We start from the raw sequence: 14181 nt of genomic DNA, 5'->3' as shown, positions 1-14181 counted from the left end.
AACAAAATCAACGCCAGTGCAGTTACAATGCAGCCCAGTAACATGGCAGGTTGATAAAGTATAGTATGTCACTCAGGATGGAAAATGATGCCAATGGAAAGTCAATTAGGATCCTTTTTCGTGGTGGACACACAAATGAAACGCATCCATGTGACGAAGCAAAGGTCAGAGTTTGTGATGTAGTGTTAAGTAGCGACAAAAAACTCTTTGTCTCCAAAGTGTTGTAATACATAGTTATTTTCGGCCCAACCATGATGGTTGTCCGAAACCTAACTTTTGTATTGTAACATAATATCGTCCGGACAAAAGAAGTCGTTCTGAGCTACATGAAAAAAAGGGACATGAAACCAATTGATTACATTTCGTGACTATTTCACAAACTGCTGTGAGGTTGTGTTGTTCAATGGCAGGTGGTGGTTAGGTGGAAAACTTGACAGTATCATGCGCAGTATCATTGACAAGTGAGCATCAAAGATGCTGTCACCATGACAGCCATCAATAAAGTGTTTACATTACTGAGTGCATGTCCGAAAATAATGCTACGGCTAATAATAAACCTGTAGAAGATGGAAGATACAAAGATTGAGGTTGGTCACCTAAGCAAGAGCCCCGAGGGTAAGAGGATGGCCAACCTAAAAATGGTCCTCGATATTTCCATCCCGAACACAACCCATCTACATGTGCGTGAGTGGTCCAGAGAAACACGTCTTAGTTACGGGATGATAGAATACACAGTTGCACTGAAGAGCGTCCTCCCACACGCTGAAATCGGCTGCATGTATACCCTCTTTTCCATGCACCCGTCATCAAGCTTCCAAACATCATGTCCAACCATTACACAACCCAAAGGAAGCAGGTTCTTGACTTCATTTGACATCACATCTCAGCGTAGATAATCATTTATGTAGTTGCTGGGTGTACTTAAACATGAGAAGTGAATTTATTATGTCAGCTTACGTAACATGGTCCGAGCTGGAATAATTGCTGCACTGATAGCGGCCTTTAGCAAGCTAGCGAGATATGTTAATGTAATACAATTATAATGTGGCGTATTTGCCAACAGCTGGGGGACAGGAGGGAGGTTCCAGGATGCCGCTGAGCGTCGTTTAATGTTGCATCTGCCATTGGATCTGCCCCGATAAGAATGCTTTTTTCTAATTCCGGTGTGTGTGAGCTGAGTGAGTTTCTGTGCTTTTGACACTGTGTGTGGTGTATTAGCTGGTCACATACAACACCCACTGCTGCTGTAATCTCTAGCTATTGTCACCGTCGTACACAGCGACAGTTGTAATCTCTGCCTCTCCTTTTGTGACTCACTTCATTTCTCACTAAAATGATTACTGAAGCGGTCTTTTTATTTTTCTACTTCACTCTCTCTCTCTGTCTTTGTGTGTGTGTGTGTGTGTGTGTGTGTGTGTGTGTGTGTGTGTGTGTGGTTGGTAATCAGTCAGCTTAGCTCTTCATCTCAGTAAACACCATTAGCCCGGTAGGACAAGCCAGCCAATCAGAGCCCGGTAGTGCCGGCTGGGCGGCCAATAGCGGCGAGGAACACTCACTCCCTCGTGACACGCTGACCTGCTGCATGTCGGTGAGCGTTGCTATGGAAACCCTACTGTACAGAGCGGCTCCGTGGAGATGCAGTGGAGCGAGGGAGGAAAGCGAAAGGTGGGAGGAGAGGAGAGAGGAATGTTGGCAAACGTAGGAGAGGAACCAAAAGCCAAACAGCAGAGATAAGAGATAAGTGTTTCCGAGAAACGTGGCATCAGGTGTAGTTGGAGGGGAGAGTGGGACTGGCAGTGAGCTTAGACCTGGCTGTGGGAAATGTAGCTGGCTCTGAGGTGCACAGTGTGATCCAAAGGTATGTAGGCAGCAGAGCATCTTTGGATGTCTTGGCTCCTGACTTTTATTGCTATGGACAAGATAGAGTTCTGAGGTTTCAAAGATAGAGTGTTACGGGCACAGTCCCACCTGCGCGAATTGTTGCTGAATGTGGGCAGTGCCAAGTGGGGTCAACCCAGGTGGCAATCTGCCGAGTGAAGCCAATGCGGAAGAGTCTGAAAACTTGCATTCTATCAACTGGCCATCAGGGGGCGACTCCTCCGGTTGGAAAAAGCTGATTGTATGGCAGTCTATGAGAAAATGACCCTACTTCTCACTTGATTTATTACCTCAGTAAACATTGTAAACATGAGTTTATGGTCTCAATCTCTAGTTGCAAGTCTTCTTCAATACAGCATGATGTTCAATTACTAAATAGAGTAAAATAGACCATGAAGCGGAGTATACTTTAGGGCAGGCTTATAGTGATTGACAGGTCGCTGCCGCATTCAGAGCCATATACGGCGTCTCCACGTCACTCCTCCGCATTCCAAAAATAGTAACTTCCGTTCATTGGTTGCAAAAAACAACAACACGGCAAGGGCCGTAATCAAAGATGGCAACTGCGAAAAACGCCAAACTCGAGTCTTACAAACAGTAGGCCACCAACCAATGGTGCGACATCACGATGACTACGTCCAGTTTGGTTCTGTCCACAGCTCATTTTCTGTAACCAGTGTAGCATTAAAGTAGAGTGGAATTAGCAAGCTAGCTAGCTAACTAGTGGACAGCTGGCTAGTTAGCTGGCTTCCCAATCCCGCCATGCTAAACTGGTTGAAGAAAATGTAACCAATGGTATATTTAATGATTGGTTGAATCGACAGGGACAAGATAAAAATCTTTTTATTTTTGAAATTCGGGTGAAGAGATGATACTGGGCGTTTTTGCGGCTCTTGCACTCTCAACCTCCCGACTGAGGGCAGGACTGTGGCTTTCTGTTGTTTCTTTTAAAGAATGACATGATTGTCTTTTGCATCGTGACCTGGAGATATTAAATGAAATTCAGGTGGTGAAAACTATCAGCTCACTGCTATAAAATTCACACAGCTCTCTTTAGCTTAAATAGGATGCTATGCTAACACAAGTCCCAACTAGCTAGCCACCTAACAACCGGTTTGAGGGATTGCTGCTAACTTTATATTTCTCAAACGCAATTAAGTGCTAATTGCATTTAATTTTCACACATTTTAAAAGGGGATCGATGCTCTACAAACAACTTCAGCAACACACCGTTAATCTGTAGCCTGAAACTCCTGTAGCATTGATGCGCAGGGTGCATGCTTATCTGCTGGTGCAAATCGAGTTCATTCTGAAACTTTCAGAAGAAACAAAATACCAAAGGGAGGGAGGGAGGTATGATCTATGACATAATTAGAAGACTAATTTTGACTAATAATGTAAAATTATCTTAATTACATATTGTAAAAAAAGAACAATAGGAATAAAGAAAGAGAAAGACAAAAATATCAAAAACCTGATGGGGCAAGATGCCTGTTTAATATCTATAATTCTGGCCTTATTTCTTATCATCTTACTTTTAAATTGTGTGCTGTTGTGCTCTCGCTTAATCAATCACTCTCTCCATTAAAATAATTCCACCTCATATATTTATACAAAGGACAAATAGATGCTGTTATAATAAGGACACGGTGTACTGCTTGAGCAAGATAAACACTCATAACTAGGCCAATCTCTGCTGCGTTTACAGTATGTGGGTTCAAATACTTCACAGAGCTACGCCGTCTCTCCAACACGTTTCTCTCTGGGTGGTTTTCTTAAAAAAAAAAATTTCATCCATTTTGTCTTCATCTCACTCCCTTGATTAGAGTGAATCTCTCATAGCAATCACGATAATCATCCATCCAACCTGCCATCTTTGCATGATCTGTTCATCATTTAACTGATCCATCCATCCATCAATCTGTACATCTGTCGATCCATCTATCCCTCCCCACCTCCGTCCATCTGTCCGTCTGCCCCATCTGTCTGGTTATCATCTCCTTTGTCCTGATTCAACCAGTCTGCGGATTTTATCGGGCAGCTCAGGAGTGTGTGTGTGTGTGTGTGTGTCCGTGTGTGTGTGGTCCAGGCCGGCATTGTAAAACGCCCTGCAAGTTGTAGAGTTATGTAACAAAGCTTTAACTGCGTGTATGCAGTTGTCAGCTCTGTTGCTCAACTCACACCGCCAGATTTCATGTGTGCATTTCTGCATGCACAATGTGTATGCGTGTGTGCGTGTGTGTGTGTGCGTGCGTGCGTGCGTGCGTGCGTGCGTGTGTGTGTGTGTGTGTGCATGTGTCTATTTTTAAGCAGGAATCCATATGGTGTGCGGTGTCTCATTAACAGTGACTGTCTCGGTCTAAGAGACTCAAGTACATTAATGACACTGATTTCAATTACAGGGTAAATCTGATGCTTCAAAAAAATATTTTACAAATTAAAGATGTTTACATGTAGAAATCGTGAATCATAATCGAAAAAAGTGTATAATAAATATTCTAGCTTTTTACTGTAGAAACATGTAGTCATGGATATATTACATGGATCAAAGTGGCCAAAACGTAATTTGGCAGAACTTTCAGATTTAGAGATCACAATAGTAAAACAATTTGATCTTTCTGGCGTCCTACTTGTTTTGGTTATATTTGTTGTCATGCTAGCATCATAGCGCTATGGCAATGCCGATCAGTCGAACCATCACAAAATATCTCAACAGCCACTAGATGGACTGGCACAAAACCTTAACTACATTACTCATGGTTCCCAGAAGACGACGCCTAATCACTTTGGCAACCCTGTGACTTTTCCTCTAACCCCATCATGAGGTTCACATTTGTGATTTTGAGTGAAATGCCACAACTGTTGGATGATTACAGACATTCATTGTCACCAGAAGATGAATTGTTTCAACTCTGATCCCTTTTTTTCGAAAGTGACATTCCCATCAGTCTCAGCTATAGTTAATGTGTAGATTAGATTCGATTTTAACGTCCACCTCAGTGGTGATTTGTCTTTGGGTTCTCCCAAGAACAACCTGTTCTCACTCCCAACTCGTCAAATACAGACGCTTGGTCAGTGGTCCTTGGCGTCTGATACAAAAGCACAGAGGCATACTTTAGCGTCTGTATGAGACGCACTAGGCTTTCAACTAACCCCATTATAAAGCCATCTGTGTCAGTATTAGAAGGTACGTATTGTAAAAAAGCGTGACAGTCCACTAAGGGTGGAGGTTGGGGTGAATGGCTGATCGAACATCGCTTTTTCACCCAGGAGACTAGTGCTCATGTCTCGTGTGAAACCAAGTCACCAATGACATCCTTTACCTTACTTTTGTTACAAACATACTTATTTTACATTTAAAAAAGCATACTTATTTTAACCCAAACCACGACCTTTTCCTAAGCCTAGCCAAGAAGTTTACTTACTTGAAACGTAAGTAAGTCTACCAAGTTTATTTTGAAAGGACAATGAGCGGGAGATGTACTTTTTCTGTGAACGCGGAAGTTTATTTTGAAAAGACACTATTCATGTATTGAGCCAAAGCTGACACGCCTTCCCTGTCAAGTATTGTTCATAAAACATTTGGACTAATTAGCAAATGTAAGCATTGTAACACTCTGAACTAAGATGGTAAACATCATACCAGCTTAGCATCAGTATGTTAGCATGCTGATGCTAAGATGGCCTCACAGAGCCACAAATGGGTGTAGACTCCAACCAAAACCACAACTAGCTCGGTTGGAGTGAAAGAATATTATTATTATATTAATAATATTAATAAATTAGCCTCCTACACTGCCACTGAAGTGTGAATGATTTTGTTCTGTGGTGTATTTGACTAGATCTTTTACAGCAAACCGGAGTAATTAAACTGGCATGGTACATGTAAGCGTGGAAATGGAGGGTGAAGACATGGATTTGATGTCTCAGCCCTCCGCCCAACCTTGTTTTCTAAAACACCTTGTTTTTCTTGGGACTTGTTACTTGGGAGCTGCTGTCCTCATCTGTCCCTCCAACCTTTTATTCATCCCTTAAGACTGCATGGCCTGAATTGAAGGCCTCCAAATACACAGTGTGTCCTCATGAAGCTGAGGGGTGAGGATGAGGAGGACAAGAAGACAGAGAGGAAGAGACAGAGGTAGAAAATTAGAGTCATTTTCATAGCCGGTCCTGATGCAACCCCCTGCCTCTGGACGAATGTGTGTGTGTGTGTGTGTGTGTGTGTGTGTGTGTGTGTGTGTGTGTGTGTGTGTGTGTGTGTGTGTGTGTGCGTGTGTGCATATGTGTGTGTGTGTGTGCATCGACAAGGCACGGCAGAAGAAAGGATGACCTGAGACGACCTCTGGGCAAACTCCTCCTATTGCACATCTGTCTCATCTGTAACATCGACATTTCAATCATTCTCAAGTAACGAGTAATTTTCAAAGATGACAATCGTCAGTCAATCCCAAATAACACTCCTTGACAGGCGCTGGTTGGTTCACACATCCTCACATACACACACACACTTAAACCCACTCCCAAAACACCCACAATGCATCTGCCCGTGGGTCTCCTCCCCCTCTTACCTCCATCTGAGTACGTCTCTGTTCCGTATCCGTCCTGCAGCCCGTTGTTCCAAGTCCCCTCGTACATCCCGCTCGTCCCCGTGCTCTCCCGCACGCCGTAGCGTCCCTTAAAGCCGTGCGTCCACTCGCCCTTGTACACCCAGCGGCCCTTGTTCTCGACGCCCACGCCGTGTCTCTTGCCCTGAGCCCAGGTGCCCTGGTAGGTGTTCCCGCTGGGCCAGGTGTAGACGCCCAGCAGCTCGAAGCCGTGGGCCCAGGAACCGCAGTACTCGCCCTGGCCCTTGGGTCCCGTGCAGATCCCGTGGCCGTGCGCCTTGCCCTCCTCCCACCCTCCGCAGTATGACCCCCCATCGTCAAAGTTGAACCTGCCGCCAGTGGACATGCATGAAACAGGTCTTGGCAATTCCCCTGAAGCCTCGACAAAAAGAAGAAGAAGAAAAGAAAAAGAAAACGAAGGGAGAGAGAAGAAGGACAGGTTGGTGCTAGAACCAGTACACGGAGCGCTGCTCGGAGGTCAGGGGTGAGGAGGAGGTGGAGGAGGAGAGGGTGGGAGGGAGAGGGAGAGAACTCTCACGCAAATCGAGCAACGCCACCCCTTGTTGTCGGCTGGTTTTGGAGAAGGAGGATGAACGAGGTGAGCAACAGAAACGTGGCCCCTTCAAGGGGTTGTCAGGGGTCTTCCGGCGCGGTGGGAAAGGGCGATGCGGTTCATACCATCCTCTTGGTGGGCTCCTTGTGGCATCGGCTAGCACTTTCCCGCTTCTCTGTGGCAGACGCAGGTGAGAGAGGAGGAGAACGGGCCCCGAGCTGCCATTATCCTCTCTCAGCAGGGGTTTAAACCATGAGGCAGCTCCACCGGCCGGGCCATCGGCCTGCGTGGTCTACGACAACTCTTCCTCCTGCTTTACCGTTCAGTGCCCCCACGCCTTCAGCCGCCTCCTACCTGATGATGCCTCCGCCTCTCTGGGGTGTAGAGCCTCCAGCATAGAAGCCACCCTTAAAGGCTCTCTGATCAGCACCGATGCCCAAACTGGAGCTGTGACATGTTGTGCGATGAAGAAAGAAAGAAAAAGAGAGTTGTTCTTCTTCAAGCTCAGTCCCGATGATCAGACAAAAAAAGAGACCATTTAAAAGTCAGACTCTGTAGCTCACTTCACTTCACTTCACCCTCCTCTTCTTATCCTCAGCCTTCACACACATACATACACACACACACACACACACACACACACACTGCCTGGTCGCGCAGCGGCGAAACACACACAGAGAGAGAGGGAGAGACAGAAAAATGGGGTAAACACATAAGGTAATCAGCTTGGCTGCCTTCTTCTTTTTGTCTGTCCTGTGGTGCTGGAGAGCAGCAATGTAGTCTCCTGCCTTATCCGCTCACACACACAGATACACACACACACATACATACACAGTCTCTCTGACAGCAAGTGCGCACACACAGACAATGAAAATAAACAGCTGAATTGATTAATTTCTCCTCCTCTATTCCCTCTGTCCCTCTCTGTCTCCCGCTCTGTCTCCCGCTCTCTCAGTCTGTCTGTAGGTCTTTAATCCACTGCGTCCATAAGTGGTTTATCCTCTGCGTGGTTTGCCTTCAGGTTGACCCGCTTGATGAAACACCATCCATCTATATGATCCTGTTAATGGTGTGTTCCGTCCTCTTCAGCATCTCCTGCTCGTCTCCATGTTTCCCTACGGAGCGCCGGCTGACGCACAGCCTTCCTTCCTGCCTGCTGTCTTGGTTCTTACAATCTCCTCTCCTCCTACTGCTGGATCTCTCTCTCTCTCTCTCTCTCTCTCTCTCTCTCTCTCTCTCTCTCTCTCTCTCTCTCTCTCTCTCTTGATCTGTGTGTGTGTCTCTCTCTCTCAGAATCTCTGCTCATTAAAGAGGACTGTTCCATTGCAGCCAACCAATCCCCCCCCCCCCCCCCCCCCCCCCCCCCCCCCCCTCCTGCTCAATAGCACGCTCCAGCTCTTAAAGAGACACACACACACACACACACACACACACAAGCACTCTCGCTTCCTCCCTCACCTGTAGCTTTTCATCACTTACTCACCCTTTGTCTCTGTCTTTCTGCATCTCGCCTCAGTCGGCTCTCAGATGGTAGGCTCCATCTGAGAGCCTAGAGATGACTGCAGCGGTAGTGATACATATTTTGCTATCGACAGACAGGTGAACCTTAAAGGAAAAGCTCACCATTTCTTTTCGCCTATTTACTAATTTGTTGAGTGTTAGATTTAGAAGACGGATACCGCTCCCATGTCGGTATGGTAAATATGAAGCTACGGCCAGCAGTTGGTTAGCTTAGCTTGGCACACAGTGTTGACTTGTGAACTAGAAGTGCTGGTAGAGATTTTTTATTTTTTTACCTTTGGACAGAGCCAGGGTGGCTGTTTCCAACTATGTCCAATATCTATGCTAAGATAAGCTGATTGACTCTTGGCTCGAGCTTCACATTTATGTCTCCGCAATAGAGTCACAGCTGCGCAAGATGCAGTCACGAAACTTCGCAGGTGTGTAAAAATGAAGGTTGAGCATGAAGATGGTTGTGGCCTGAGCAATGGAGGGCAGAAGTAGGGGGTGGGAAGTGCAGAAGGGATCATTAGCCCACCCACTTTACGCCAATTTGCCGATTTGACTTCACGATTGGACACTGGTTTTATTATGCCATCAATTTCTTCTGGTCAGTCTGTAGTGGCCAGGGGCGTTTCTAGGATTCAAAGAAAGGGGGGGCTTAGCCCCAAGGGGAGTGGCATGTTTGCGCGTGTAGCGCGCGGCAATTTCTTTTGGGGCCCATCTAGGGCCGTGGATGTCCATTGTTTCAGACAGTTCATAAATTGGTTCAATCAGAAAGAGTGTGATTTTGCTCTGTAGTTTTGCTTGCATTCAGTATATGATGACACAAGAGACAGAATTTCAGGGTCATAGTGAAATTTAACAACACAAATATGAACTTTTCTCAAATAAAGAGAGAAATAATTTTCCTGCTTGTAAAGGAAAGACGGATAAACTAGCTTTCATATCCGCGTCACTCCCAAATCCTAATTCTTAAAGGGACCGCACACAATGGATGGAGAATGGACCTGACAGTGTTAACTTTATATCGTTAAGTATGATGATGGGCTATTGGATTGTAATTTGAAGGGGGAGAAAACATACAAACCAGAACGCACGCACATATGTAGCATGTTAGAGTTATAAATAACTTGTCCATGTGAGAAACAATAGTTTAATTTAATGACATCACCAAAAAAAAAAAATATATATATATATATATATTTTTTAAAGCCAATAATGCCAAATTATTTAGGGGGGCTTACGGCCTAACGACGCCCCTGGTAGTGGCCATTGCATCAGCAGTTATTTGCCTTTTCCAGAGAGAATCAAGTAATTCTATCCTGATTTTTAACAGACAAATCCTACAATAAAATCTGTGACATCACTTTACTCCACGCCCCTCAAGTACAACGCAACATCACATTCACCCTGATCTGGGCAAGAAAACAACAGAATTGTCTAGCGATGCAATTGCATCACATATACCAGGGGTCACTAATAGTCGGACCGCAGTCCGGATCCAGAAACAGATGCTGCCGTATCCGGACCCTGGACCTAAAACTAGGATAATTGAGAATTATTAAATTTGACTCCTTTGAGCAAATGTACCCACTCAAATCCGAAATGAAGTCACAGATAAAAAACAATCTAAGAGCCCAATATGATCAGAATCCTAACACGTTAGTTTACTGTCCAACAATGATGTTAACTGAGAGGAGAGCTAAAACAAGTGGTTTAATAACCACAGATAAAGTCCCTGCACACAATTGTATCTTATTAGAAGATGAGAAAAATATAATAGTATGTGTTTTTGGGTGGCATCACTTCACACCTGAATGAACTGAATTTAAAGCTGCAGGGCAATTTAGTGAAATCAATTTTTTTAAAGTTAAGTATTTTATTTTAAGATGCACATTTTTCGAAAGCTTTCTGTTATGTAATATATTCTTAAATGCATCCCTTATTTTACTTGAAATGAGAGAAGAACATTTATTTATTATTAGAGTTATTTATAATTCATCCAGTTCAATTTGAAAACTGACAATAAATATTGTTGAGATATTATTGAATTGAACTTTCTTTATTTGATTTGACGGTCAGTTGTTGATTACATAGACGTTAATGCAACTGTTGGCTAATTCAATATATATTGGACTAAGTCAAAGAGCAAATTAGACATTATTGTGATGTTCCGGACCTTTGCATGAGGAAACTCTCTCTAACTGGAACTCGTTGAACTATAATTGAATACTCCTGGCATATACTATTCACCTTGCATTATCTCTGACTTACCTTAAGTATTTAGGGCAAATCTACGTCCTCCCTACCACTCAGATATATCCATCAGGAGTCTGCTGCATCTACAATAATGTTAGCTAGCGCTCTGAGCAAGAACATTGTTTTTAAAAATACCAGAAGTATATCACTGGACATCTTGTCCATCATAGAAGATGGAGAGGAGGACACTCAGCGACTCCCTGCTTTCAATGTAAGATAGACGATGCTTTGAGTTGTAGCCGATCGTGCCATCTGGACACACTGTATTGATTAAAACCAAAGCACATCTGTTCTGTTAGACTGGATGACTGAAAAACGCAGCTAAAACATGTCTGGTTTAGACTGAGGGTATGTGGCCATGCACATAGTTTTGGTTTGATGTCCCGAGGTTTTTGTGCTTTTAGTTTTAAAAAGTAAATTTTCTACAGCAACATCTCTTTTAAGACACAGTGTCCCTGTTACACTACATAAACAACCTGTCAATCATAAGGTAGCCCCGCCCTAAAGCATGCCCTGCTTTATGGTCTATTTGACTCTAAATGGGACAATTTACAAAATGAACATCATAATCCATTGAAGACGACTCTAAACTAGCGATTGAGACCATAAACTCATGTTCACTGAGGTAATAAAAAAAGTGAGAAGAAGAGTCATTTTCTCATAGATTTATATACAATCAGACTTCTTTTTGCGACCAGAGAAGTCGCCCCCTAATGGCCATTAGAAAGAATGCAGGTTTAAGTCACTTCAACATTGGCTTCACTTATCGTACCCAGAGGTTTCCATCTGATATTAATTCCAAGTGTAAATGTAATCAGGTTAAATCATATCTAGATACAATCTGGATATGAAATGCATTTAAATGCAAGCTGTAAAGGGGGTCTGTGGGGGAGAAACAGCCCTAAGACCTCCTTATTGATTTGTTGATGTGGTACGAACAGAAATATGATGCTTTAGGGAAACCCAAATGTATTTCATTTAAGAGATCAACTTCTGTGGTCTATAAAATGATTGACGGATTGCACCACTGACATCCTTATTCCGATTTTTTATTTTACACAATCATGGTCAGCCAGTACAGCCACAGTCTATTAGTGGTGCCCACTGAGGAACTTGCCTTCACAGTTGAGGGTTAAATCAGAGAAACCAGCAAGAGTATGCTAGATTTAAAAAACGACCCAACCTAAAAGCCCAGCCCAGGGTTTGCAGTGTTTCGCTAGCTCCAAAAGTCGCTAAATGTAGCGGGAAAGGCACCAAGTCGGCAACACTGCAACCTGTCCCTTCAGGCCTCCCTCCAAAGCCACTCCCCCAAAATTATCATAACGAACGTTAACAATGAACATGACTATTGCCAGCACTCACGGCTGTCGAGCTAGCAGCTTGTGGAAGACTGGTGACGAGCAATGAGTGCAGAGGCAGAGTGCGATCATTTCATTCATTCAATCATGAAGTGATTAGACGGGATAACTACATTTTCAACAAATGTTATAAAAAGATTACATTACCTACCCTAGCTTTAATAGGCAAATCTTCACATCAGGCAGATAGATGCTCCTGCACTGTTTGCTATTCGTTACTTTTCATTTCTGTTCAAAGCCGTTCACAGTTGCGCTGCGTTTCAGCTGACAATGTCGGCAAAAAGGCGCAAATCACGGATGTATTAAGAAAACTGGATACTGTGTTCCCAGACGCCACCCCATTAGTTCCTATGTAAGTTGCTAACTGGGTATGAAGGTTTTTCTGGATTCCAAAGGCTTCAACGCATTGGGCCAATAGAGCATGCCCTCCTGACTGCATGCATTTATTTAACTATGTTCTTCACTGCTGTCGGAACATGTTTTTTGGTTTACGTGCCTCCTTTTTGAGTTTTGTGTTGTGATGATCAGATCTTAGTGTGGGCAGAAAGGAAATGCCAGACGATACAAATATTACTAAAATGATTTAAGAATCAACTCCCCCGTCTGTCCCCTCCTACCTCTCATGTCCTCTCATCCTTCCCCTCTTAAACCTCTTCCCCTGTCCTCCTTTTCACGTTCAGCTCCTCCCTGCAACCGCCCGTGTTGCTGTTGTTGTCCTTGTCCTTCTGTCTGCCAGTGTGTGGGAGAGCTAAACCAATTCCAGCCCAGATTACAGTAATAAAATCACTGTGAGGCTGGGGATTAAGGTTTAGGCCTCTAAACACACTGATAGTAGAGAGAGGGGGGTGGAGGAGGGTGAGGGAGGGAGGGAGAGAGAGAGAGAGAGAGAGAGAGAGAGAGAGAGAGAGAGAGAAAGAAGGTGAGCAGGTGACCGAGAGAACAGGAGAGGCGATGCACAGTTAGTGGGATTTCCTGACCACAACGGAAGGATTAGGATTTAGAGAAGTTAGTAACGCAAGTGTCTGCGCACACAAATCCATGACATCCTCTGAACAGAGTGAATAAGAGCTAAAAGGCGCTGACACAAACGTAGATAACGGTTACTGGGTTCACATAATTTAAAAAAGCAGAGCATTGGCGAAATTATGTACAATGAGGTATATAGGTTTTATAGATCTTAATTCAACATTTAACTTGTTTAATTTCCCTCGGCACTTCAATTGAATGCATTATAGTTGTATGAGAAGGTAACATTGTTGGAGATGGGATTGAATATTCAAATGGAGAACACACTTGGGTCAGTCTTTCCTTCTAAGGCATTAACAATGTTGCACTTATCAATACACACAAATAGTGACGGGTTGTTGTGTGCAGGATTTAAAAAATGAGAGATCAAACCCTGCTTAATTACTCACCTCCACACACCTGGCCAATCATTGCATGAAATGGGCGCACCTGTTGAATTTTCGTTTCACAAAGTTCCAAAAAATTGTTTGGGACAGTAGCCCCTTCCTTCTGATTTGGTAAAAGAAAGGGAGGGTGGGGGGTGATGGAGGACTCATCTACAGCAGAAAATCAAAAGGTACATTTGCAGTTTTTAAAACTGCATTAACTAATTTTTTTAAGCCGCTTTGGGGCAAACAGCAATAAGATAACATTTACATTTTTTCAGCTTTTAAGTCAATATAATAACACTCTAAATAGCACAATTAATAAAAAATATGCATATGGCAAAACATGCTAGCAAACGGTTACTCATTTATACACGATAGACGAAAGTTATCATCATTTGAAGTCTTCAGTTGGTGGACCCCAAAAAAGAGCTAAATCCTTGGAGCTCTGTTTTTGGTCTCCACCAACTACTGAGGGAAATATCTAGCTCTGAAGCAGCTAAATGCTAAGCTAGCGAGCTAGCAACCAACTCTGTTCCTGTGCCGTGTGGTGCTGATCGGGTACCGGACAGTAGGTTTACCAGGGCGCTCTGCTGGAAAAGCTGCCTGTTGCTGATGGCAGTGATGAGTGCGAA

The 14181-nt window shown here is 43.8% G+C and overlaps 1 protein-coding gene across 1 annotated transcript in view; it reads right to left on the bottom strand.

Annotated features, from left to right (window-relative positions):
- jph3b (junctophilin 3b) overlaps window positions 1–6841 on the bottom strand; it is a 42325-nt gene extending 35484 nt beyond the window's left edge. The window contains exon 1 of the mRNA XM_076106584.1: window positions 6447–6841. Coding sequence (XP_075962699.1) covers window positions 6447–6828 — 382 coding nt within the window. The 5' untranslated portion in view covers window positions 6829–6841. The remainder of the gene's footprint in view (window positions 1–6446) is intronic.
- Between the last annotated feature and the right edge of the window lie 7340 nt (window positions 6842–14181).

The sequence above is a fragment of the Anarhichas minor genome, unplaced genomic scaffold (genome assembly GCF_050575085.1).
Source record: "Anarhichas minor isolate MPS153535 unplaced genomic scaffold, ASM5057508v1 ptg000034l, whole genome shotgun sequence".
NCBI classification, from domain to species: Eukaryota; Metazoa; Chordata; class Actinopteri; order Perciformes; family Anarhichadidae; genus Anarhichas; species Anarhichas minor.
Note: the sequence above shows the minus strand (reverse complement) of the source record. Positions and strands in the feature narration are given on the sequence as shown.